The sequence below is a fragment of the Macaca mulatta genome, chromosome 1, assembly GCF_049350105.2.
Source record: "Macaca mulatta isolate MMU2019108-1 chromosome 1, T2T-MMU8v2.0, whole genome shotgun sequence".
Classification (NCBI taxonomy): Eukaryota; Metazoa; Chordata; class Mammalia; order Primates; family Cercopithecidae; genus Macaca; species Macaca mulatta.
In genome coordinates, this window is record NC_133406.1 from 208,938,935 (window position 1) to 208,965,743 (window position 26,809).

At 44.0% G+C, this 26,809-nt stretch overlaps 2 protein-coding genes across 4 annotated transcripts in view; both read left to right on the top strand.

Moving 5' to 3' along the window:
• On the top strand, positions 1–24,082 carry LOC144334525 (uncharacterized). 2 transcript variants are annotated; one of them, XM_077964773.1, is made up of 4 exons: positions 7,423–7,804; positions 11,639–11,744; positions 21,373–21,455; positions 23,529–24,082. In XM_077964773.1, the coding sequence occupies exons 1-4, from the start codon at positions 7,781–7,783 to the stop codon at positions 23,622–23,624; spliced, it is 309 nt and encodes a 102-aa protein (XP_077820899.1). In that variant the 5' UTR covers positions 7,423–7,780; the 3' UTR covers positions 23,625–24,082. The 2 variants fall into 2 exon arrangements, with proteins under 2 accessions (XP_077820898.1, XP_077820899.1); XM_077964772.1 differs by lacking the exons at positions 7,423–7,804; positions 11,639–11,744; positions 21,373–21,455 and adding an exon at positions 1–405.
• PTP4A2 (protein tyrosine phosphatase 4A2) overlaps positions 7,563–26,809 on the top strand; it is a 27,836-nt gene continuing 8,589 nt past the window's right edge. The window contains exons 1-2 of one of the 2 annotated variants that reach the window (NM_001266125.1): positions 7,563–7,804; positions 23,529–24,216. In NM_001266125.1, the coding sequence (NP_001253054.1) occupies positions 24,121–24,216 (96 nt within the window). In that variant the 5' untranslated portion in view covers positions 7,563–7,804; positions 23,529–24,120. Of the gene's footprint in view, positions 7,805–23,528; positions 24,217–26,809 lie in introns of those variants that run through there. The other variant, XM_077976586.1, reaches the window with a different exon arrangement.

Below are 26,809 nucleotides of genomic sequence, written 5' to 3' on the forward strand. Positions count from 1 at the left end.
CCCCGCCGGCCTCCGATGCCCCATGTGAAAGATGAACTAAGGAGGCTGAGCCACGTTTCTCAACTTTTCCCTCTCCCTCGTTGCCAGTTCCCGAAGTCGTTTTCTTCTCTGGCCGAAATCCAGTCCCACTTGGCGGCGGTGGAGCTGGGGATTCTGACTGTGGATCGGCCCGGGAAGGATCCCGCGGAGGCAGCCGCCTTCCCGTCCACTCAGGCCCCAGCCGAAGCTTTCCAGCTCCCGCCGGCACCGGGACAGCGAACCCCTCCGCCCGCGGACCTACGCCCTGAGCGAGCCTTGACTTCTCCCGGAATTCACAGCTTCACTCCCTCCCCTCCCCCAAAGGCGGACGCAGGGGAAGCTCTAGTGCCTGAGGAGGCCATAGAGTGCGAACTGGAGCGTCTCAGGGTACGACACCAGGGCTTCCTGCACAAGCGGATAGGCCAGGGGCGGGGGATTCCTGCAAACAGCTGGAACCGGCGCCCTGCCCCCTCCGCCCCGCCCCTGCAAAAGAGGGCTGTAAAATTCCGGAAGAGAGATTAGAGGCAGGGGATGGGTGGGGCGGCGAATAGTACATTCCTTCCTCCCCCTGCCTCCTCCTACCGGGTTATCACTCTGGGAGGGTTGAGTCGTCTCTTGCCTTCTCTTGGCCGGTGCACTGGCAGCGTCCAGACATGGGGCTTGAAACCTCCCATGCTCGTCTGAACTTTGTGGAGCCTGGGTCGCTTATTTCGCAGCTCATGACTCCATCTGGTTTCGGGCTCGGAAATTTTGGTTGTTACTTGCAACTGGGTCTTTTCAACTGGGTCTTTTCCATAAGAGTGCTTCATAGGCCTGTCTGTGCGTTTGTTAGTAGTTCCTATTTATTGAGCGAACTTTGCAATGGAGGCGTACTTTATTTAGTGTTAGAGGGAAGGAACCTGAAGGTTCAGACAGGCTGTGAAACCTCAAGGCCACACAATGGCAGAGCCAGGAATCAACTCAGCGATTGGTTCCATACATTTCCCATCACATCCTGCTGCTTCCTTTGTTTCAGGTCTTTAAAAGGCAAGACTTATTTGTTAGGGGGTAGGGAAGTAACATTTATGGACCACCTCCCACTGTGCCAGCTTACTTTAAATATGTTGTCTTTAATCACTTAATTTGTCACAACACTTCAAGACAGATGTGATCACCATGCCCATATTACAGATGAGGAAAACTTTAGAGGTGAGAAGTTTAAGCGCCACAGCAGGGATTCCTGTACAGTCATATTGCAAGGCCTGTGCTCTTTCTAAAACCATAGTTAATGTCTGCATAGTGCTTGACAGTTTACAAAGCAAAGTATTTTCAAGGTCTTCATTTTAGAGCTATCATCCTATTTCATAGATGAAGAGAAAGGTTCATTTGTGAAGTTACAACATCTGTTCAAGGTCACAAAGCTAATGGTAAGTTGCAGAAACCGTAATTTTGAAATCAACTGCAGAACTGGTGGTATCAAGGCTCTTTTCATTTATTCATTGCATGGTGCCAAGTACCAACCTAAATAATACTAGCTAACATTTATTGAATACTTAACATGTGTTTAATACATGAGTTATACACACTAAGTCCTTTAGTCCTCAAAAAACCTTTTTTTTTTTTTTTTTTTGAGACGGAGTCTCGGTCTGTCACCCAGGCTGGAGTGCAGTGGCACGACTTGGCTCACTGCAACCTCTGTCTCCCAGATTCAAGCAATTCGCCTCCCTCAGCCTCCCGAGTAGCTGAGATTACAGGCATGCGCCACCACGCCCAGCTAATTTTGTATTTTTAGTAGAGACAGGGTTTCACCATGTAGGCCAGGCTGGTCTCGAACTCCCAAACTTGTGATCCGCCCGCCTCAGCCTCTCAAAGTGCTGGGATTACAGGAGTGAGCTACCATGCCCGGCTTAAAAAACCTTTTTTTTTTGAGGTTTACCTTTTCCATTTTACAGATGGGGAAATAGAGACTCAGGCAGATGAAATAACTCCCCAAGTCTACGTACACAACAACAAAATGGCAATGCAAAGATGCCAGATGAATTAGTGTAAAATCCCAGGGTGGGAACCAGTCACCTGTTCCCAACCTCTGTCTAAACCACTTTTCCGAGGGCTTCAGTTTCTTTGCCACAGGATCATGACTTTTTTTTTTTTTTTTTTTTTTTGAGATGGAGTCTCGCTCTGTTGCCCAGGCTGCAGTGCAGTGGCCGGATCTCGCTCACTGCAAGCTCCGCCTCCCGGGTTCACGCCATTCTCCTGCCTCAGCCTCCCAAGCAGCTGGGACTACAGGCACCCGCCACCTCGCCCGGCTAGTTTTTTTGTATTTTTTAGTAGAGACGGGGTTTCACCGGGTTAGCAAGGATGGTCTCGATCTCCTGACCTCGTGATCCGCCCGTCTCGGCCTCCCAAAGTGCTGGGATTACAAGCTTGAGCCACTGCGCCCGGCCATTACGATCATGACTTTTTTTCTTTTCTTTTTTGAGACAGAGTCTTGCCTGTCACCCAGGCTGGAGTGCAATGGTGCAATCTCAGCTCACTGCAACCTCTGACTCCCCGGTTCAAGCGATTCTTCCGACTCAGCCTCCCGAGTAGCTGGGATTACAGGGGTTCACCACCACACCCAGCGAATTTTTTTTTGTACTTTTAGCAGAGATGGGGTTTCGCCATGTTGGCCAAGCTGGTCTTGAACTCCTGGCCTCAGGTGATCCGCCTGCCTCGGCCTCCCAAAGTGCTGGGATTACAGGCATAAGCCACTGTGCCCGGCAGACCATTACTTGTTTTTCTAACCCCTGTGTGTAGTGGGCCTACATAGCTCCTGCTCTCACTGCCAGCTTGCCCCCACAGGGGCACTGGGAAGATTAATCAGCGAATGGCACTTGGAATGCTTCAGCAAAAGCGCTGGATAAACTCAGAGCACTTATGCGTGAAACTCACTGCTAGGGGTGGTTCCTGCTGTAATAAGGCACCTGCAGCCCAGTTTCTGATCTGTTTGAGGTGTGGAGGGAGTAAGACCACATTACAGCCTCTGTGGGAAGCCATTTGGGTGTCAGGGGTGAGAGCATCTCTCTGCTGTCGGGGGGAGAGGGGGTAAGAGAATGTGGCAGTGGTGTCATGGTTTAGGACCTTTCTGTCTCAGAGGCAGATATTTCACAAGGGGTTCCAGCTTATTCTGAGGACACCAGTTATTGACTGAAGTCAGAAACGAATATCATGATTATTTGGGCTTCAGAGGCAAACAAACCTGGGCTGAATCCTGTTTCTGTCATTTCGTCTCTCTGAGCCTCTGGTTCCTTTTTTCTTTCTTTCTTTCTTTCTTTCTTTTTTTTTTTTTTTGACAGCGTCTCACTCTGTTGCCCAGGCTGGAGTGCAGTGGCATGATCTCAGCTCGGCTCACTGCAATCTCCGCCTCCCAGGTTCAAGTGATTCTCTTGCCTCAGCCTCCTAAGTAGCTGTGTTTACAGGTGCACGCCACCACGCCTGGCTAATTTTTGTATTTTTAGTGGAAACGAGGTTTCACCGTGTTGGTCAGGCTGTTCTCGAACTCCTGACCTCGTGATCCACCTGCCTTGGCCTCCCAAAGTGCTGGGATACAAGCATGAGCCACTGCAGCTGGCCTTCTTTTTCTGAGACAGAGTCTGGCTCTGTTGCCCAGGCTGGAATGCAGTGTCTCGGTTCACCACAACCTCTGCCTCCCAAGTTCAAGTGATTCTCCTGCCTCAACCTCCCACGTAGCTGGGACTACAGGCGGGTGCCACCATTTCCGGCTAATTTTTGTATTTTTAGTAGAGATGGGTTTTCACTATGTTGGCCAGGCTGGTCTCAAACTCCTGACCTCGTGATCCGCCTGCCTTGGCCTCCCAAAGTGCTGGGATTACAGGTGTGAGCCACCACGCCTGACCGATTCTCTTTTTTAATGGGGGTAATAGTACCTTCCTAATAGGGTAATTTTGAATCATAAACTTGATAATAGATTTTATTTTATTATTTATTTATTTTGAGATAGAGTTTTGCTCTTGTTGCCCAGGCTAGAGTGAAGTGGCGCGATCTCACCTCACTGCAACCTCCGCCTTCTGGGTTCAAGTGATTCTCCTGCCTTAGCCTCCTGAGTACCTGGGATTATAGACGCCTACCACCACCCTGGGCTAATTTTTATATTTTTAGTAGAGATGGGGTTTTACCATGTTGGCCAGGCTGGTCTCAAACTCCTGACCTCAGGTGATCCACCTGCCTCGGCCTCCCAAAGTGTTGGGATTACAGGCATGAGCCACTGTGCTGGGCCTTGATAACATTTGAAAACATTTCAGTCAGGACTTGGAAAAGAGTAGATGCTTAATAAAAGGTAACAATGGCTGGGTGTAGTGGTTCATGCCTATAATCCCAACACTTTGGGAGGCCAAGGTGGGAATATTGCTTGAACCCAGGAGTTCAAGACCAGCCTAGGCAACATGGCAAGACCTCCATCTCTACAAAAATAAAAAAATAATTAGCTGGGCATGGTGGCATAGGCCCATGGTCCCACCTACTTGGGAGGCTGAGGTGGGAGGATTGCTTGAGCCTAGGAGGTTAAGGCTGCAGTGAGCCATGTTTGCACTATTGCATTCCCTCCTGGGTGACAAAGTGAGACCCTGTCTTAAAAAAAAAAAAAAAAAGAAAGGCTGGGTGCAGTGGCTCACGCCTGTAATCCCAGCACTTTTGGAGGCTGAGCAGACGGATCACGAGGTCAGGAGATCGAGACCATCCTGGCTAACACGGTAAAACCCCGTCTCTACTAAAAATACAAAAAATTAGCCGGGTGTGGTGGCGGGCGCCTGTAGTCCCAGCCACTCGGGAGGCTGAGGCAGGAGAATGGTGTAAACCCAGGAGGTGGAGCTTGCAGTGAGCCGAGATCGCACTACTGCACTCCAGCCTGGGTGACAGAGTGAGATTCTGTCTCAAAAAAAAAAAAAGGGGGTAAACGTAACTATTATTGGGGCCATTATTCTTATCCTTATGTTGTTAATGTTGTTATTACACTATTTTATTTCAGGGCCAGAAGGAGAGCTAGGTGGAGGGGAGTGTCATTCACTTGGTCAAACAATCTACTAGATGAAAACAAACAAGCAAACAATCTGCTAGACTGCCCCAAATAGATCCATCTAAGCGGGGGAGAGTCTGAAAACAGGCAATTACAGTATTATGTTAAGTGCTATGGTAGAGGATTGCACAAGGTGTTTTGCAACTTTATCGGAAGAATCAATAACTCATAGACGCAGCAAAAGTTTTGCAGAGGAGGTAGCTCTTTGTTTCAAATCAGTCTGTGTTTCCAGGAAGTAGAAAATACTGCTTGCTGGAGGCAGACAGAATGCAAGTGAGCCCAGTCTGTGCTCCTCACCCAGGGGCCTTGCTACTGATCTGCAGCCCCTCTTGCTCCTCAAGGCCTCTCTCAACTCCCACACAGCCCTGCTAACCAGCTTTGCCCTAGAATACCCCCTCCTGGGCCACCTGCTGGTGGTGAACATCCTGGACTCTGCTCTGTGGCTTGATGCGGCTGAGTCATAAGACCTTTCATTTTACTGCTAAGCTCTAATGGAAGCCTTCTGGTCAGTAGCAATGCCCCAAGTCTACCTTGTGGGGAAGGTCTAATGATGACAGATTACTGCTTCTCCCCGCAGGGCTGGATGAGCATGGATGTGGTGGTGAGGTAGGGGAGAAACACCCACGGGGGCATCTTCATTTCTTCCTAGATAGGAGCCAGTTCTGGGCAGGCAAGACTTCCCAGGAGTGGACAGAAAGAACAGACCCTCCCCAACCCGCAATTCTCAGGGGGAGACATCTCCCTTCCTCCCAAGCCAGCCCCCAATGCCGCACTTTGCCTGTCATCTGGCCGTGGCCCAAACCAGCCTCCCAGCTCGCTAGTGACCACATTTTCCAAACCAAAACTCAGGACGCATGATCTGGCAAAGAATTTCTGGCTAGCTTCCAAATGCAAGAGGCAAAAACCTTTCCACTTGAGAATCTCTATGATAATCTGCGTCGTTAAAGGTGACATTAAGTCGGAAACCTTGAAATTCAGGGTCTCCTCTTTCTCAAGCGTTTTATTTTCCCTTTTTTTTTTTTTTTTTTTTTTTTTGAGATGGAGTCTGGCTCTGTCGCCCAGGTTGGAGTGCAGTGGCGTGACCTTTGCTCACTGCAACCTCCACCTCCTGGGTTCAAGCGATTCTCCTGCCTCAACCTCCCGAGTAGCTGGGATTACAGGCGCGCACCACTATGCCCGGCTAATTTTGTATTTTTGGTAGAGATAGGGTTCCACTATGTTGGCCAGGCTTGTCTCGAACTCCTGACCTAGTGATCCGCCCGCCTCGGCCTCCCAAAGTGCTGGGATTACAGGCATGAGCCACCGCGCCCGGCCTTTCTCAAGTGTTTTCATACGTTATTATCGATCGTGAAAGCGCCCATGAGGTTGCTGATTATTATTTCTTTCTTTTTTTTTTTTTTGAGACGGAGTCTCGCTTTGTCGCCCAGGCTGGAGTGCAGTGGCCGGATCTCAGCTCACTGCAAGCTCCGCCTCGCGGGTTTACGCCATTCTCCTGCCTCAGCCTCCCGAGTAGCTGGGACTACAGGCGCCCACCACCTCGCCCGGCTAGTTTTTTGTATTTTTAGTAGAGACGGGGTTTCACCATATTAGCCAGGATGGTCTCGATCTCCTGACCTCGTGATCCGCCCGTCTCGGCCTCCCAAAGTGCTGGGATTACAGGCTTGAGCCACCGCGCCCGGCCTATTATTTCCACTTTATAGTTGATAATACTTGGAGAGAGGGAATCACTTGCCCAAGATCCTACATCCTGAAAGTCTGAATTTTGGCTTGTCAGGGACAGTTCTTAGAATGTGTGTGTGTCTTGTGGGCAGAGCCGGGGGTGGCGTATTAATATCCTCCACGAAGATGCACACGCTATTTATTTGGGGCCTCAGGAAGGGCAGCCAAGAACTGAGCTGCCCGGGTTCCCACTTCTGAGTTGGAAATCCCCAAGCACAGGACTTGGTGGCCACCCTGTCCCATCAGGATCTGACCCCAGGCCTGACGGCCTAGGAGCGAGAAAGAACCCTTCGACCTTGCGGGTCACACCTCGGCTGCAGGCCCTCGACCCAGCCCAGGTGCGGATGGGCGGGGCGCAGCGTGGGCGAACGACTCCCCAGGCCACGTTCTGCTTTTCCCTCCCCGGTCACATGGACTCGCCTTCCGTAGCCGGGAGTGCGGAGCAGAACGAACCACCAGGAGGAGGAGCGGGGGAGGTGCCCAGGGCAGTGGGTCAGAGCCCCGCGGGGCAGGTGGGCGGGCCCAACCGCCCGCGAGCCGGCCGGCCAGCCAGTCAGCGAACGCGGAGGGCGGGTCAGCTGCCCATTGAGCCGCGCCCCGCAGCGCCCCCTGAGGGGCGGCGGCGGGAGCTGGTTCCGGCTGCGCGCGCAGCGGTGGTGGCGGCGGCGCGATCGGCCGGGCTGTAACCGTCGTCCGTCCGGGAGTGGCTGGAGCGGCAGCGGCGGCCGGGCACGGCGCGAGGCGACGCCACAGGGCAGCGGCGGCAGCGGGGGCAGCGGCGGCAGCAGGAGACGCAGCGGCGACCGCAGCAGCAGCAGCAAGACGGACTCGTGGAGACGCGCCGCCGCCGCCGCCGCCGGGCCGGGCCGGGTGTCGCGCGCCGAGGCTGGGGGGGAGTCGTCGCCGCCGCCGCCACCGCTACCGCCGCCGCCGCCGCCGCCGAGGTGACTGAGGAGAGAGGCGCCTCCTCGCTCCCGCCGCCGCCGGACTTCAATGCCCAGTCCCCAGCTCGCCAGCGTGAGTGCGCCCCTCCCGGGCGGCCCCCGCGCCGGCGCCGGGGGCCTCGGGGAAGGGGAGGGCGGGAGGCGCTGCAGCCATTAGTACAGGCCGGAGACACGTCCCCGGAAGGAGGGCCGGGCCGGGCCGGGGCGGGGGAGCGAGGGTGGGTGAGCGAGGGGCGGGCTCGTGTGTGTGGAAGGGGGAGAGCTGTGCGAGCGTGGGGGAGAGTGTGAGTTGGTGAAGGGAGGGCGTGTGAGTGGGGGACAGGGCTAAGTGTGCGAGGAGGTGGGGGGAGTGGGAGCGGGTCGGGGGACAGTGTCGATGTTGGGGGAGTGTGGGTGCAGGCGAGGGAGGGTATGGGTGTGCGGGGAGCGTGTGGGCATGAGGGGTGGGGGTACATGAGTGAGAAGTGGGGGAGGAGAGAGTTGAGAGTGTGGTAGAGAGCGAGTGTAGGGGGAGAACATGGTGTGTGTCGGTGAGAAGGTGCGTGGCAGAGGCGGGAGTGTGGCAGGGTGTGCCGGCGTGTGTCCAGTGTGTGAGCAGGCATCCTGGAGGCCCTTCCTCTTCGTCTTTGTGTGTGGCGATAGTGAACCGTGGTGTGTTGGGTTAGGGAGTTCTTTCCGGGAGCATCTTGTCCCTGGGTGCTCAGGTTCAAGTATGAGGAAAGGGGGTATAAGTCTCTTCTAGTGGCACTATGATCTTCTGGCTCTGGGATTTTAATTTTTTTCCCCCCCAGAAAAGATGTGATGTGTTTTTTTTGTTGTTGTTCTATACGTTTTTTTTCTCCCACGTTTCATAACTTCAAAGTAAATTTTCAAATTAGTCAAGGATGCCATCCTATCCTAGTCTGGGTCCCTGAGAGCTAACGAAAAGAAGTGTGTCTGTTGCCCAAGAGCCTACACTCTGGCCTGTAGAGTGTTCAGGAGCATAAACTTTTGTAAAGTACTGCTAGTTTTTCAGGTGAAGAGTATTTTATTGTTAGGTAAATTAAACTATAGGCTAGTTTATTATTTCCTGGAATTTGTCAAGAAATTAGCAGTGACCCGCAGTTCTAGTGTCACTGTAGGCATTCAGCAAATGTTTGTCTGGAGTCACCAAACTACAACCACTGCTGAGTTGGAATATGGTACTTGCTGTCATGCTCTGTAACAGAGTAGTTTCAGAGGGAAGTGAGTGAAGTTATGCCTTGCCGAATGTGCAAAAGGAAATTAAGGATGCAGAATGACACATTATCAGGGCTTCAGAATCACTTGCCAGCACACCATTGTATTGGTGAAGATGGTGAGAAGTTGTTTGCTGGTATTCTGATCTTGGCATTTTTAAGTTTCATAATGAATGGACTAATTATTGTCATGGACTTTTCCCATTCTTGAGTTGTAAAAGTAGGGATTCTTGATGAAGAGTAGTACCTCGATAGGGATTTTACACTTTGATATAATATTAAAAATGATGTTATCTTAAAAATAATTGTCTCTTAGAAGTTGGTAGTCTTTCAGTATAAGCAAAAAGTAGTATGGTCCTTTTGTTGTTGTTGTTTTTTTTTTGAGATGGAGTTTTGCTCTGTTGCCCAGGCTTCCCAGGTTCAAGTAATCTCCCGCCTCAGCCTCCCAAGTAGCTGAGAATACAAGTGTGCGCCACCACACCCAGCTAATTTTCATAGTTTTAGTAGAGACGGGGTTTCACCTTGTTGGCCAGGCTGGTCTCGAACTCCTGACCGCCACTGATTCACCTGCCTTGGCCTCCCAAAGTGCTGGGATTAACAGGCGCGAGGGTGGTCCTTTTGATCGTGAACATAATAGAATTACAGGCAAAATCATTGATGTGTAATTAAAAGTTAGAATTTATATTTTTCGGCTGGGCGTGGTGGCTCACGCCTGTAATCCTAGCACTTTGGGAGGCTGAGGCAGGAGGATCGATTGAGCCCAGGAGTTCAAGACCAGCCTGGGCAACGTGGTGACTCCATTTCTACAGAAAATACAAAAGTTAGGCATGGTAGTATGTGCCTGTAGTTCCAGCTATCCTGGAGGCTGAGGCGAGAGGAACTTGTGATTTCAGGAAGTCAAGGCTGTAGTGAGCCAGTGAGACCCTCTCTCAAAAAAATAAGAAAGAAATAGTAAATAGTATTGTTACTATTCAGTGAGGGAAGGAATTAATTAGTGTTAATTGCCTACTGTGCTACAGGTGCTTTTTATATTCATTTAATTCTCACAACTACAAGAAAGGTGGTCTCTTCATTTGCATCCATTTGGCTTATTTTGAACCACTTCTGTTTGCCCGGCACTAGGGATACAGCGATGAGCTCCCATGGATTTACAGTGGTGAGAAGAAGAGATACAGAAACTTAAAAGGTTAAGTAACTTGTCCCAGGTCACACAGATAAGAAGAATTAGTGCTGGATTAAAAATCCAGGTCTTTGACTCCAAAGCTGTTGATTTTTCCAATACATCATACTGCTGTTTCAATAGCTCATCTTACATTGAGGTTTCTCATCCACATGATGACCTAGCAGCTTGTACTTAGGAGAGCTGTTGAAATAGAGAAGGCTGGAGGCAAGGGGATCATTTAGGAGATGCTGACTGGAGGCTCTTTGGGGCCTAAGCTAGGCTTTTATGTGGGAGGAGATGCTGCCTTGAAACTCTCTTCGGGCTCTGGGTGTGTGCTTTGAGACAGTTTTTATGAGGCATCTGGGATATGTCTGCGTGAGGGAAGTCTGATTAAAGAAATGCAGCAGCCTTTTATGTTTTATTTTTTGGAAAAAAGAGAATATACTTATTGGGGCCAAGAGTGAACTAGAGCTTAACCACTGTATGAAAGTTTCTCTGTTGAGCTGTGTGGGACACTTAAATCAGAAGAAGTGAGAATATACATGTTGAAAGCATTTTGTTAATTATAAATTGACTACAGATTTGAAGTATTATTGCCACTAAGGTCTTTCTACTAAGGCAACAGATTTTGTAGCTGGAAAAGGCTGGCGTTTTCGACACCTTTATAGATGAGAAATAGTTTCGAACTGCTGAACGGGGTATTTTCTGACTCAGAACAGCAAAAGTCAGGCCACTCCCTCTGTGAGTCAGTCAAGTAATATTTAATTTGAACAAACCAAATTTATAGGCAGAAACCATTTACAACATCATTGAACTTTGTAGCACTAGGAAGAGTAAATGTTTGAATACTTTTGTGTGTAGCTTTGAAAAAACATAGTATGAGAGCCCCATATATAGTTGACTTGAAAAAAAATTTCAAACAAGGTAAATTGGATTTATCTTTCTTAAGAATTAACTTTATTCATTTTGTCCGATAAAGGTAGTATTTCCTTATGCAGTAATTAAGGAACACTTTACAATTTTCAGACACAAAGTTGAAATTTAGTAGGGATTTATTTTACAGGATTTGAATATACTTTTTCCTTTTTGTTGTAATGTGGGGGTTGGTAACCAGTGAAGCCTAGAAAACTAATGAATTTACAAACAAGATGCAGAGGGAGCAGGTGCATACGTTTTTAGCTGTTGCTCTTGGTCTTGGAAGAATGAAGCTTAAGTTTTTCTGAAACTAAGTTTGGTTAATTTATTTGGGTGCTAGTCCATCAGCTGTATTTGTTGAATAGAAGATGGAATCTAGTTTTAACATGGTGGACTTAGTTATGTTTATTGAATAGGGTGATGGTAGAGATCTTGGGGTACTGGTAGAGTTCAGTATTAACACTTTTAGGGTTTAGGTTTCCACATTCCCTTCTTATGCCAAATCATGTATTGTCTCATTTAAAATTCAATAATCCTGTAAGTAGTATTCTGTTAGCTTTACAGATAAGGACATTTATTTATAGATTGATTGTTGTTGTTTTTTTTTTTTCAGAGTCTTACTCTGTTGCCCCGGCTGGAGTGCAGTGGTGCGACCTCAGCTCACTGCAGCCTTCACCTCCTAGGTTCAAGCGATTGTCCTGCTTCAGCTGGGATTATAGGTGTGTGCCACCATGCCTCGCTAATTTTTGTATTTTTAGTAGAGACAGTTTTGCTATGTTACCCAGGCTGGTCTTGAACCCCTGAGCTCAGGCGCGAGCTGCTCGCCTTGGCCTCCCAAAGTACCGGGATTTGATTATTAAATCCCAGGTTTTAGAATCTAGGTTAAAGATTATCAATAGAGAGCAGCGAATAATTTTTTTTTTTCCTTTTAGGGGCTTAAAGTTCTTAAATCTCTGTTGAACAATGGATGCCACCAGTTATAATTACTTTGGGAGATGGTGATTTGAGTCTCTTAATCTGTGAAATATTAGAAAAGTCTTGGCTAGGCACAGTGGCTCATTTTGGGAGGCAGACACAGGAGGATCACTTGAGGCCAGGAGTTCGAGACCAGCCTGGGCGACATAGAGACACCATCTCTACAAAAAATACAAAAACTAGCCAGGCATAGTGGCATGAGCCTGTAGTTCCAGCTACTTGGGAGGCTAAAGTTGAAAGGATCACTGGAGCCTGGGAGGTCAAGGCTGAAGTGAGCCGAGATTGCACCACTGTAGTCTAGCCTGGGAGACAGAGGGAGACCCTGTCTCAAAAAAAAGAAAAAATCTTTTCGCCATTTTCATCTTTTGGACTATTACTACGTATAGAGGTGTCAGTTAGCTTTATCTCATTATCCTTTATTGGCTGAATTCTATTCTATGGGCTCCCTTGACTCCCTGGCCACTGTCTTAGCACTTGAAGCCTTTTAGGTTGTTTAGTGTAGAGATGAGGTACCTATTGTGTGAAAATCTTTTTGCTCTTTGGAGTGGTAGAGGTCTAGGCTCAACCAGAAACTGTCACTACCCTAGCACCTCCATGAAAGAAGCTGCACAGCAATGCTGTCTGTCTGCTTTCCACAATTCCCCATTGTGGAGTTACCAGGACTCAGGTGAGAGAATGACTCCTTTCCTGCACTGTTTGTTCAGTCAGTGTAGATTTACAGGACTCCGAAATCTATCCCAGAAAAATGACTGTGAGGAGTCGACAGATTATACGGATATATATATATATATATATTTTTTACTTTTTTTTGAAACGGAGTCTTGCTCAGTTGCCCAGGCTGGAGTGAGGTGGCGCGATTTCGGCTCACTGCAAGCTCCGCCTCCCAGGTTCACGCCATTCTCCTGCCTCAGCCTCTCGAGTAGCTGGGACTGTAGGCGCCCGCCACTATGCCCGGCTAGTTTTTTTGTATTTTTAGTAGAGACAGGGTTTCACCATGTTAGCCAGGAAGGTCTCGATCTCCTGACCTTGTGATCTGCCTGTCTCGGCCTCCCAAAGTACTGGGATTACAGGCGTGAGCCACTATACGGATATTTTTATGTGACTTGAATATAGATGGTTTTTGTTTGCCTGTACTGATTTTCTTGCCCACAGGTTACATTAACACAGCATCCACTTCATTTTAAGTGGCCTAGACACTAAATTTCATCATTTGAATATAAATTTACATTACACAATGTTGGCTTTTTAAATTGTTGAGAATTTTAAGATTAGGCTTTTTCGTGACCCTTTTTTTGCTAGTTGAGCCTGGTTTGAAAAAATATTTTGAACATTAGAACAGTCTTTACCTTTAGAGAAGTGGTGTATTTAATTTCTCTCATAGTATTTTTTATTTGAAATTTTATTCTTCTCAAAACTTTAATTCTTTTGGCATAAAATATACACATGATATTTTTGTTTTAGCAGATCAGATAAATTACTTTATATTTTTATTTCTGCAGTGGTCAGATATGTTGGCTGTTAACTAAATGTATTGTTTGACAGGAATTCAGATTCACAATCAGGTCTGTTTTCTTCCAGTTGTCCTTTAGTTTTTGTTTAAATTTGACCATCTTTTTATTTTCCCCACTGTTTTACAGGAAACATTCACTAGGTTGTATCACCACAGTATTTGTAAATTGGATTTGTGTACACATATTTGTATTTGTTTTTAGTAGCAGAACAAATAGTTATGTATTGTATTTTCCATTATTGGTGAAAAGCCTTTCATTAGGGAACGGAGAGACTGGTTAGTGCAGAAGGATATGAGTCACCAGCAGGATTTGTCAGCAACTAGAGAAGGATATGATGGAGAAACAATAGATTCTACTGACATTATTTTCATTCCACATGTGTGGTTACAAACAAGTTTCCTTTTGGTGGATTAGTTTAAGTTATGCAAATTTGGTCTTTCTGGGTGAAAAGTACTTTAAATATAAGTCACAGACTGTATTCTCATTTTTTTTTTTTAGATGGGGGTCTTCATTTGGAGGTCATCAACGGGTAGAATTTAGTTAAACTCATTATCTGTTGACTACGATTTAGTAAGTTGAAAGAATATTTTTGTTAAGCTTTTTGGTGATTGTGGAGCTGCTTGCTCAGTAGATCAGAGGAGGCCCATAAATACGGCAATATTTGCTCTCTGTCTCAGTGAGCAAAGAGTTGCTTTTTTTTACCACTATTCTGCTTTTAAATTCCTAAGAGCTTTTATTGCATTTAAATTGGTCTGAAATTCTCAGCCTGGTCAAGGCTTCTCCAGAGTTATCTAACCAAAGACTAAGCCCTTTCTCATGTCACACTACCATGGTTCTTCACTGTTTTTACCAGTTTTCTATTATAAAAGTTTTACCTTTCTTCAGAACCCTTAATCCTATTCCATTCTTCTCATGCTTACTTTGTATCTTTAAAATATATGGTGTTAATATGAAAACTTAATACCAATCAAGCGTTTTTCACCCACGTTGATTCTTCTAGGAGCTTGATCCTGGATAGTGTTTGTATGATGTACACACGTCTCTGCAAATGCTTGTTCGAAGATTGGCTGTGCTGCATTTTGGTATAATTCAGAGGTGACATATTGTCCCTCGTCTCAGTAAACATTTGGAGGAAGAGGACGAGAAAGATTGAATTTTACATTCTTTAATTAGAAAGAAAAGGAAGGTGAATCCATGTTGAACTAAGCTAGTGAGTAAAGAATAACTCCTTGACATGGCATTATAGAGTTATTTCACCATTTTTATTTCACGTTAATATGTAGTATGAAATATTTACTTTCACTGTGTGGTTTTTAAAGATCGTAATGTTACTGTGTTTTGTGAAAGTATGCCATTATTGGACAATTAGTGGATAGACAGTACATTTTAAAAGGCCACCAGCAGCTTCAAATAGAATGATTTGGATTCTTGACTGTTTATCTTGTATTATACCCAGTACACAAACATATGTCTGTGAACTATAATGTAATTTATAAAAAGCAAATTTAGGAGAGGAAGTGAAGTGTAACTTACCCAGTTATAGGGGAAACTTGGACCAGAGTGCCTGAGCAGCAGAAACATTTCTGGGGCTCAAACAAAATAATTGATGCTGACAAGATGTATTTTGGGATGTTTTTATTCTGTGTCTTGTCCATAGAGAGTTTCCCTCCCTCTCTTTGGGGGTTAATGCTGGAACAGGACCTTTAAATATGCCCAGTACATTTGACAAAATGGGGAAATGAAAAGAGTTAAGTTGACCCATAGACTACTAAGTTCTGAGATATAGTATATTTGAAATAATGTGAGCAGTAGCCTGAAAGTTTTTACTTTGCATGCTACTCCTGTGCTGTAGGTTATTTTGAAAGGTGATTCAAATAACCTTTCCCAAGTATCTATTTTGCAACCTCAGGGAACTTGCAGCTGTTACAGTCATTCTGACTGTCCTGATATAACTCAGAAAACATTTCAATGTGGTGTTGACAGGCTGAATCCAGGTGTTTTTTTGGATTTTTACTACTGAATTTGCTTTATTACAATTGAAGTTCAGAATCTTAAATTATTAATGAAATTATTGATTCAGTGGTTCTTGGGTTAATGTATGTATAGTGATGTTGGAAACTAAATTAAAATGATTAAGACTTAAGTTGTTCTCTGGGAAAATTAGCCTTTTGAGATTAAAGAAAGAAGGATAGGAGGAGGAAAGAAAAGAAATGTTAGGATTTAACTTTTTGGGGAAGCAACTGAATTGGAGATAGTTCCTATCCTTAAGAAGGCTACCAAAGTTATTTAGGAAAAGAATGTGTTTAAACTTTATATTAAAGGGGCTTGGGAGCCTTAAAATGCACATAAAGTCTTTAAACATAAACCCCGTAGAAAAGATAGCCATGATACTTTTATCACAAAAGTATTGATGAATAGAATCCATTTAGTAGAACTATTTAATGTAATTTTTAAAAGATTAACTGAAAACAATTAGATTAATACTCAATATTAGGATTGTGCTGTTAGGATTTTTAAATGTTATTACCAGTGCTATTCAAATACTTTTTAAAGAGAAAGTCAGCGTTGGCCATAGTGGTGGTAACCTGCATTTAAATTTTATTTATGAAAGGAAAAATACCATTTTGGGACAAGAGATTCGTTTTGAGAATTGCAAATCTTTAGAGGAAAAATGGAGTACAATAAATATTTTTAAGTGTGGCCTGAAAATATTTAATGCAATTTTTGTCTTTTAGTTATTTGTAGAGGTAAAAATTACTAGAAAAGTACAACTGTTAATCACTAGGGTACATGCACATCTAAAAACCACTCCCTTTTCATTTTGGTGGGAACAGGGCCCACAGGACTTCAGTGAATAACTGTCACTGTTCTCAGAAGCAGGTGCGATTGTTGACTAATTGCTTCCCTTATCTTTCTGAGTGGCTGGCCATGTATCTTCTACTGGTTTTGAAATGTTAAGACATTTTCCCACCATCAAGGTCATGATTTCTTTTTATAGAACTGAATATTGATTTCTGTACTGGAACTTGAGTCTCGAGTTCCCTCCTTAAATGAGGAAGTGGAAAAGTGGGAATAACCAAGGGAGTAACTATGAAATTTTTTTTTTTCTTTTTGAGACGAAGTTTTGCTGTGTCACCCAGGCTGGAGTACAGTGGCGTGGTCTTGGCTCACTGCAACCTCTGCCTCCCGGATTCAAGCAATTCTTCTTTCTCAGCCTCCTGAACTGGGACTACAGGCACCTGCCATGCCTGGCTAATTTTTGTATTTTTAGTAGAGACAGGGTTTTGCCATGTTGGCTAGGCTCATCTCGAACTCCTGACCTCAGGTGATCCACCCATCTTGGCCTTCCAGAGTGCTGGGATTACCGGCATGAGCCACCGCACCCGGCCAAAAAATATTTTTTAACAGTAAAAAAGCATCTTGTTTTTGGCTTATTCACTGACATTTTGGATTCTAATTTGTGTAGAATTGAATTGATACCTCTTTATCAACTTCCTAGGACTGTAGTAGTTGTGAGTAGGGAGGGAAACTAATATTAATTTAAATCTAAGTTTCAAGGAGCTAGATTATTCAATATTAGTTTGGTAAATGGAACAGTAGAGGGACAAACAAAGGTAGGTAGCGCAGAGGATAGATAGAACTGTTGTTCTGGCAGAGCGCGGTGGCTCACACCTGTAATCCCAGCACTTTGGGATGCCCGAGGCCAGCGGATCACAAGGTCAGGAGGTCGAGACCAGCCTGACCAACATGGTGAAACCCTGTCTCTACTAAAAATACAAAAATTAGCCAGGTGTGGTGGTGCACGCCTGTAATCCCAGCAACTCGGGAGGCTCGGGAGGCTGAGGCAGGATAATTGCTTGAACTCCGGAGGCAGAGGTTGCAGTGAACCGAGATCGCACCACTGCACTCCAGCCTGGGCGACAGAGCGAAACTCCGTCTCCAAAAAAACAAAAAGATAGAACTGTTGTTCTATCTACTTGATTTGGCAGTAGGTCGTAAGAGATTAATAAATTTTCAATTTGAGACCAGTTAATCAGAAGATGAGTGTTTAATTAGTAAAGATGAGATTTTTTTTTAGTTTACAAGTTTTCAGACACTTTTTTTCCCCAAGTGGTCAAAATACAATAGGTACAGTAGCATTTTACAGAGGAATTTCCCTACTACTATGATGGTTGAGAAGATTTTACATTCTATTGTCTGAGTAGTCTCTGAATGTTAAGTTAGACTCCACAAGTTCTGTAGTTACTCAGAGCCTTGACTGTTTTTCATAAACTCTATATCCAGTCTGTGGACAAATCCCACATCAAAGTATATCTTGAAACTGACCCCTTCATATCTTCCTTCCTGCTGTTACCCTGGTCTAGGCTACCATTATCTCTACTAGTCTCCTTGCTTCCACCCTTACAATTTTTGTAATGTCTCCACATAGCAGATAGAGTGATCCTTTGTAAAACCTAAGTTGTCACTCTTTTTTTCCCTCCTTTTTCATCTTTTATGTTAGGGTCAGCGTGTACATGTGCAGGTTTGTCACATGGGTAAATTGAATGTCGCTCAGGTTGGTGTACAAACGATTTTGTCACCTCGTCACCAGCTAGCGAGCACAGTACCTGATAAGTAGTTTTCCAACCCCCACCCTCCTCTCACCCTCCATCCTCCACCCTCAAGTGGCCCCCAATGTCTGTTGTTCCCCTCTTTGAGTCTATGTGTACTCAGTGTTTAGCTCCCACTTTTAAGTGAGAACATGCGGTATTTGGTTTTCTGTTCCTGCGTTAATTTGCTTAGGATAATGGCCTTCAGCTGCATCCATGTTGCTGCAAAGGACATGATTTCATTATTTTTTATGGCTTTGAGTTGTCACTCTTGAGTGAAACCCTTCATTGGCTTCATTTGGAGAGGCTTCATTCTCTGAATAAAAGTCAAATGCTTTTAGTGGCCTATAAGGCTCTCTTTTATTTCTCTGACTCTATTCATTCCATTGTCCTCTCTGTTCCAGTAGTATTGGTTCCCTTGTTCCTAGCATACTCTAAGCTTGTCCCCACCTCATAACCTTTGCAGCAGTTAATCCTCTGCCTAAAATGCTCCCCAAATACCTGTTTGGCTCACACACTCAGCTCTTGGATAAAAAGTCACTTTTTTCAGTGAGGCCTTTCCTGTTAGCCTTATTTAAAATTGGAACCCCCCTCCCTCTGGCACTGCTAATTCCCCTACTTCAAATTTTTCTCCAGAGCAGTGACATTTTTATTTCTTTTTTTCTGCCCAGTTAAGATCCATCCCGACAGAAATTTTTGTTTTGCTTACAGCTCTTGCACCTGTAAGAGTATGTGACCCATAGTACATGTTCTGTAAATATTTGAATTAATGAAAGAATTTGAGGAAAATGCCTAGCTCTTCAGGAGGATAAATTATTTACTGTTGGCAGATTAGATTTTTTATACTTATTTTAAGGGGAAATAAAAGTAGCTATTGACATGAAGGGAATTTGCTTTAGGAAAAAATTGTTGCAAGGTTCTAGTTGTATATTACATTATTAGGCTTTCATGTTGACTGATTGTGGAAACCAAGCTGACTCAAATTTGCATTACTTCCTGTAAAATTTCTGGTAAGAAAAGTAACATAGTAAATATATGCATACTGGTTTTTTTTTAGACTTTTGCTTGTAGACTGTATTCCCTTAAATCTACAATTCTTTTATTGTACCTTTATATTTTAATGTGCTGTTTTAATTTGGTGAATACTGGCATAGCCCACCAAATTAGAGGGTTTATTGTATCATTTAATTTGGAAATGTAAAGAGATGATTTCTTAGTAGAAATTTTGATGTGAGTGGATTGATAGGAGATATATATATATATATATATATATATATATTTTAAAATTTTTTGAAACGGAGTCTAGCTCTGTTGCCAGGCTGGAAGTACAGTGGCGCAATCTCAGCTCACTGCAACCTCTGCCTCCCGGGTTCAAGTGATTCTCCTGCCTCAGCCTCCTGAGTAGCTGGGATTACAGGCACACACCGCCACGCCTAGCTAATTTTTGTATTTTTAGTAGAGATGGGCCAGGATGGCCTCGATCTCCTGACCTCGTGATCCGCCCACCTCGGCCTGCCTGAAGTGCTGGGATTATAGGCATGAGCCACTGTGCTCGGCTGATTGATAGGAATTTTAAAAGGATGCCCAGTAAGATTGGATTAAATTAAATGAGACTGCTTTTATAAAATTCCCTTATACCTCTAAATTCACCTTTTTTTTTTTTTTTTTTTTTTTTTTTGAGATGGAGTCTCACTCTGTCCCCCAGGCTAGAGTGCAGTGGTGCGATCTCGGCTTACTGCAAGCTCTGCCTACCGGGTTCCCTCGGTTCTCCTGCCGCAGCCTCTCAAGTAGCTGGGACCACAGGCACCTGCCACCACACCCGGCTAATTTTTTTTTTTTTTTATTTTTAGTAGAGACGGGGTTTCACCGATTTAGCCAGGATGGTCTCAATCTGACCGTGTTCGTGATCCGCCCGCCTCGGCCTCCCAAAGTGCTGAGATTATAGTCGTGAACCACTGCACCTGGCCTCTAAATTAACTTTATTTGTAATTAGAATTACAGTTGGCCAAGGCAGGACATGAATTTTACTCATTTAGCCTCTTTTTTTTTTGTTTTTTTTTTTTTTTTTTTTTTGAGACGGAGTCTCGCTCTGTCGCCCAGGCTGGAGTGCAGTGGCCGGATCTCAGCTCACTGCAAGCTCCGCCTCCTGGGTTCACGCCATTCTCCTGCCTCAGCCTCCCGAGTAGCTGGGACTACAGGCGCCCGCCACCTCGCCCGGCTAGTTTTTTGTATTTTTTTTAGTAGAGACGGGGTTTCACCGTGTTAGCCAGGATGGTCTCGATCTCCTGACCTCGTGATCCGCCCGTCTCGGCCTCCCAAAGTGCTGGGATTACAGGCTTGAGCCACCGCGCCCGGCCATTTAGCCTCTTTAACAGGGAAGAAAACACTTTATGGAATTGTGTAGGTACAGACCTGCCTGGGACAGAGGACTAGCCCTCTGGAACCTCTTTCTAATCCTATGATTATAGAACTTTTTTTTTTTTTTGAGACGGAGTCTCACTCTGTCGCCCAGGCTGGAGTGCAGTGGCTTGATCTCGGCTAACTGCAAGCTCCGCCTCCCGGGTTTACGCCTTTCTCCTGCCTCAGCCTCCCGAAGTTCTAGAGTACATGTGCACAACGTGCAGGTTTGTTACATATGTGTACATGTGCCATGTTGGTGTGCTGCACCCATTAACGTTACATTAGGTATATCTCCTAATATTATCCTTCCCCCCTCCCCCCACCCCACAGCAGGCCCCAGTGTGTGATGTTCCCCTTCCTGTGTCCAAGTGTTCTCATTGTTCAATTCCCACCTATGAATGAGAACGTGCGGTGTTTGGTTTTTTGTCCTTGCGATATGTTTGCTGAGAATGATGGTTTCCAGCTTCATCCATGTCCCTACAAAGGACATGAAACTCATCCTTTTTTATGGCTGCATAGTGTTCCATGGTGTACATGTGCCACATTTTCTTAATCCAGTCTATCATTGATGGACATTTGGTTTGGTTACAAGTCTTTGCTATTGTGAATAGTGCCGCAGTAAACATCCGTGTGCATGTGTCTTTATAGCAGCATGATTATAATCCTTTGGGATGGTGGGTCAAATGGTATTTCTAGTTCTAAATCCTTGATATAGAACTATTTAAGAACGTACTTTGATTGTAAATCATTATAGGGTTCTTATCACCCTAGAATTTTTTTTTTTAAAGGTAATACCATATGTACATGGGAAAAGTTAAAAAAATTCAAAAGGTATACGTTAGGATGTAGTAAATCATGCTCTTGACTTCCAGCCTCCAGTCCTGTGTTCCTGGCCCTGCCCCAACCCCAGGAAACCACTGTTACCTCTTGTCTTTGTAAATCTTCCAGATATCCCGTGCGTATGAATGCATACAGTACTCACAAATATTTCTAAACACACTGTTCGTACTGTCATGTACCGTGCTCTTTTTACTTACTAGTGTCTTTTAGCTGTCATTTCATATCAGTTCATACAGATGTTTTATTCTTTCTAACCTCTGGATAGTTTCTTCTTTCTTTTTTATCCCTTACCTCCCTCCTTTTTTAATTTAAAAGGACTTCGCTGTCACAGACTATCCTTTCTCATCCTTTATTGAAGTTATATTCTTTTGTTAAAAGTGGAAATGTTGCCTAGGAAATGGAAATGTCCCAAATTCAACATTTTAAAAGTTAGGTTTTGGCCGGGCGCGGTGGCTCAAGCCTGTAATCCCAGCACTTTGGGAGGCCGAGACGGGCGGATCACGAGGTCAGGAGATCGAGACCATCCTGGCTAACATGGTGAAACCCTGTCTCTACTAAAAATACAAAAAACTAGCCGCGCGAGGTGGTGGGCACCTGTAGTCCCAGCTACTTGAGAGACTGAGGCAGGAGAATGGCGTAAACCCGGGAGGCAGAGCTTGCAGTGAGCCGAGATCCGGCCACTGCACTCCAGCCTGGGCGACAGAGCCAGACTCCGTCTCAAAAAAAAAAAAAAAAAAAAATTTAGGTTTTATGATAAAATTAAATGGCAGAGAGAATATTTGGGTGTATATTTGAATTTACCACTGTTATATGTCAAGTAAACTAGTCTCTTTCATCACTTGGTAAGTTTAAACAATAACTTATTTAAGTAGACAGAGCAGAATTAATGCCAGAGAGACAACTTTAGGAGAATTTTCCTGTATGGTGTACATGCGCAGAATTTATGTTAAAATATAGGGTACTGCAACTTTTGAGTACTTTCTAGCTGTGATAGGTTATGATTTTTTACACACTGCTTTGCATTCTTAAGTGTGTCACAGGAATTAACATTAGTTTATCTGAATTGACAGGTGCAAAAATGTAACTGTTGATGTGTAGTTGAACTCTTGATGGAGGGGGAGGGAACGGAAGCTTGTTTTTATCATGTGTCTGTTAACAGTGCTGGAACATACTGTTTCTTTTGGCAGAAATTCCTTTGCTGGGTTCTCAGTATTAAGAATTGAAAATCTAATAATGAATTATCTTTATTCCTGGAAATGGTCTTTCCAAAATGAAGTTGGGGGAGTAAGATGGGATAAAGCTTGTTCTATTTGCTGAGCAGGCACACACTGGAGACTAGGTGGAAAACCTAATGCTGGAGTTGTAGCCTTTAAGCCTGGCTGTCACTACAATGCAGGTCTTTCAGTGCCTTTACTCAGCTGACACACATTTGCAGTGATAACATCATTGAACCAAAGGGAATCGAATAGGTTAGAATTTCCTTGTGTTTTGCTCTGCATTGCATGCAAACTATTGTTCTTTGAGTAGTTACTTTAATAAACTCCACCCACTCTCCCACCTTATTTTAAGGTCACAGAGTTGGAGATAAACATCCAAGCAGGTATTTGGAAAAAAAATTATGCTTGTATGGAAGATTGCAACTTGAAAAATATGTGGGGCTAGACTCAGTGGCTCCGGAGGCCTGTAATCCCAGTGCTTTAGGAGGCCAAAGCTGGAGGATCGCTTGAGCCCAGGAGTTTGAGACCAGCCTGGGCAACATAGCAAGGCCCCCATCTCAACCACAACCTCAACCTCCCAGGTTCAAGCAATTCTCCTGCCTCAGCCTCCCGAGTAGCTGGGATTACAGTCACGCGCCACCACGCCTGGCTGATTTTGTATTTTTAGTAGAGACGGGGTTTCTCCATGTTGGCCAGGCTGGTCTTGAACTCCCGACCTCAGGTGATCTGCCCGCCTCAGCCTCCCAAAGTGCTGGGATTACAGGCATGAGCCACCACACCTGGCTTGAGTCTTTGATTTTTAAAACTCTTGATAATACCCCTTTATCCAATTCTTCATAGATGGTAACAACTTATAATTGGTGACATTTCACATTGCTTTGGTCTTATAAAGAATGTATTTTGACTTCAGGCATTTGTGTTTACTGTGCCATCAGCCTCTAGTTCATTTTACTTATTCTTTTCTTCTCCAGGTTTTTCGTTGGAATATACGTTGCACATTTATGGCGATTCTGAGTGTGAGGGCAGACTTCTGCCAGGCTCAGCACAGCGTTTTCGCTGACAAGTGAGCTTGGAGGTTCTATGTGCCATAATTAACATTGCCTTGAAGACTCCTGGACACCGAGACTGGCCTCAGAAATAGTTGGCTTTCTTTTTTTTAATTGCAAACATATTTCTTTTAATGACTCCAGTAAAATTAAGCATCAAGTAAACAAGTGGAAAGTGACCTACACTTTTAACTTGTCTCACTAGTGCCTAAATGTAGTAAAGGCTGCTTAAGTTTTGTATGTAGTTGGATTTTTTGGAGTCCGAAGGTATCCATCTGCAGAAATTGAGGCCCAAATTGAATTTGGATTCAAGTGGATTCTAAATACTTTGCTTATCTTGAAGAAAGAAGCTTCATAAGGAATAAACAAGTTGAATAGAGAAAACACTGATTGATAATAGGCATTTTAGTGGTCTTTTTAATGTTTTCTGCTGTGAAACATTTCAAGATTTATTGATTTTTTTTTTTCACTCTCCCCATCACACTCACACGCACGCTCACACTTTTTATTTGCCATAATGAACCGTCCAGCCCCTGTGGAGATCTCCTATGAGAACATGCGTTTTCTGATAACTCACAACCCTACCAATGCTACTCTCAACAAGTTCACAGAGGTAAGATTGTAGCGTGGTCTACTTTTTGGATTGATTTCTAGGTAAAATCCCATTAAAAAATTCTCTTAGCACAAAGCCATTTATTTCTGTATTCGGAGTATGGATGGTCATCCTGCCAATCCTGGTTTGAATTGGGTTGGGTTAGTTACAGCAGATTTTTTCAAGAACATTTATGGAATTTGGGGACTGTAGAGGTATCTAGTAGTGTTTTTTTCTGTGTCCTTTCTACATTTATTGACAGGTTTTTTTTGGTCAAACATTCAGTCATAAAAATAACATTTTTTGAACACAGTATGCACCCAGCATTATAATAAACAGTGTTACACATTATGCAACAAGCAATGTTTGTGCTTAAGGTCACAAATACAAAAACCCTATCAGGTGTAGATACCATTATTATTTCCCTCTTACCAATGAGGAAACAGGTTCAGAGCCATTTAGTAATTTGCATAATGGCACATAGTGTGGTGGAACTGCTGTACTTGCCTAGGTGTCTGACACTAAAAACCATTCTGTACATACTTCAGATATTCTAACCACCTTTGATGAAAAGACACCAACCACCAGACTACTTAGTTGTAATAATCATATACAAGGGTCCAGAAACTTGGGGGAAGGAAAGGTGGTAGAGATAGTATTTTTATGTCAGATCCTTAATATTTTTTCTATTGGTAGGAGAAAAATCTCTTTGTACTTCTTTGAGCAAACATTTGAATGTAAACTTTTTTTTTTTTTTTGAGGCAGAGTCTTGCTCTGTTGCCAGGCTGGAGTACAGTGGCGCAGTCTCGGCTCACTGCAAGTTCCGCCTCCTGGGTTCATGCCATTCGCCTGCCTCAGCCTCTCCCTAGTAGCTGAGACTGCAGGTGCCCACCACCACGCCCAGCTAATTTTTTGTATTTCTAGTAGAGACAGGGTTTCACCATGTTAGCCAGGATGGTCTTGATCTCCTGACCTTGTGATCTGCCGCCTCAGCCTCCCAAAGTACTGGGATTACAGGCGTGAACCACTGTGCCCAGTCTTTTTTTTTTTGAGATGGAGTGCAGTGGCATGATCTTGGCTCACTGCAACCTGCGCCTCCCAGGTTTAAGCTATTCTCCTGCCTCAGCCTCCCAAGTAGCTGGGACTACAGGCACGCGCCACCACACCCAGCTAATTTTTGTATTTTTAATAGAAACGGAGTTTCACCATGTTGGCCAGGATGGTCTTGATCGTTGACGTGATCCGCACGCCTCGGCCTTCCAAAATGCTGGGATTACACTGCATCTGGCCAGAACATAAGCTTTTTCATCATTCTTGGGTTGTTGAGTTTAAATGATTTCTCTTGCTGTATTTATGGAGTAGACTTAGAAAGGTGGGTGAACTCCTAGTGATTCTCATTTTATAGATGGCAAAACTGAGACCACAAGAGGTTTTGACTTGTTTAAGGTCACAAATACCATAAAAAATTCTATCACAGCTTTTCAATGAATGGCTATTACAGAGTTTATTTTAATGGGATTTTATTTGTATTTTGAAACATTTAAAAAATTCCTGACTTAATACTTCTACCTTTCCTGAGTGTGTATTATAAGAAGGCCTTTTTGTGAAAAATGAAGTCCTTTAGCAATTAAAATAATTTTACACTTTAAATAACTAAATGATGGACCCTTCTTAAAGAATATCACTGTGCCTGCTTATTTATACTTATAATTCCCTGAGCTTCTTAACTTTGTATACACAGTGTACAAGTTGATTCTAGGCCTGGTATGCCCTCACATTGTTCAGTTAGCTTTAAGCCTGGCTGAATTGTGTGGTACTATTTTCAACTTGTGGATTCCTTGGCCATAGACTTCAAAAGTGGCACAGGCCACTGTCCTGCAACTATAAAAAAGATGTTGGTAGCCCCTTGAAGATAGGTAGTCATTGGGTTAGGCATTCACCATAGGGAGAGTTTTGAAGGAGCAAGGCTTCTGGCTATAATTGCATTAGCTGTCTTTTTAATATACCACTTTTTCTCCTGGTTTCAGAATTTTATTTCTTTAAAAAAAGCAGTGTTTATTTCATAAAAATAAAAAGATACAGATGAGCAAAAAATTTAACAACATTTAATTGTTAATAACTGGCTTCTAGATGTTTTTCTCTGCATATATCTGTGTATATTCATAAATGCACATACAGATAGGATCACAGTATATATTTTTAAAAATCTTTCCCCATCTTCCTTGGTATTGTTTTTATAGCTGTCATAGTGTTCACTATATGGATGTGCCATACTTCTTTAATCATTCCCTTATTTTTGGACAATTAGTGGTTTCTAATTTTTCACCATTCCAGTTTGTGGTGAACATGCTGTTACCTAAATCTTTGTATATGTCTTTATTTCTTTTGTATAAACTCCCAGAAGTAGAATTTTTAGGTCGCAGTGTATGTGAACTTTTGTGTAAGTTTTTGTGTTATGCTACCAAATTGCCCTTTAGAAAGGTGAGTCTTACACTCCCACTGAGATTTCATCAGTGTCCATTAAGTGTGTAACAACAGTGAGAACAATTCTGATCTTTGTCTAAAAATGATATCTCATTGTTTCAATTTATAATAGTACATTTCTTTTGTTTTT

Excerpts from the sequence above, each read along its gene's own strand:
- LOC144334525 (XM_077964772.1), top strand. The coding sequence starts at position 16 with ATGCCCCATGTGAAAGATGAACTAAGGAGGCTGAGCCACGTTTCTCAA. Across the intron at positions 406-23,528 it reads GCGAACTGGAGCGTCTCAGG|GTTTTTCGTTGGAATATACG; the intron begins GTACGACACCAG and ends TTTCTTCTCCAG.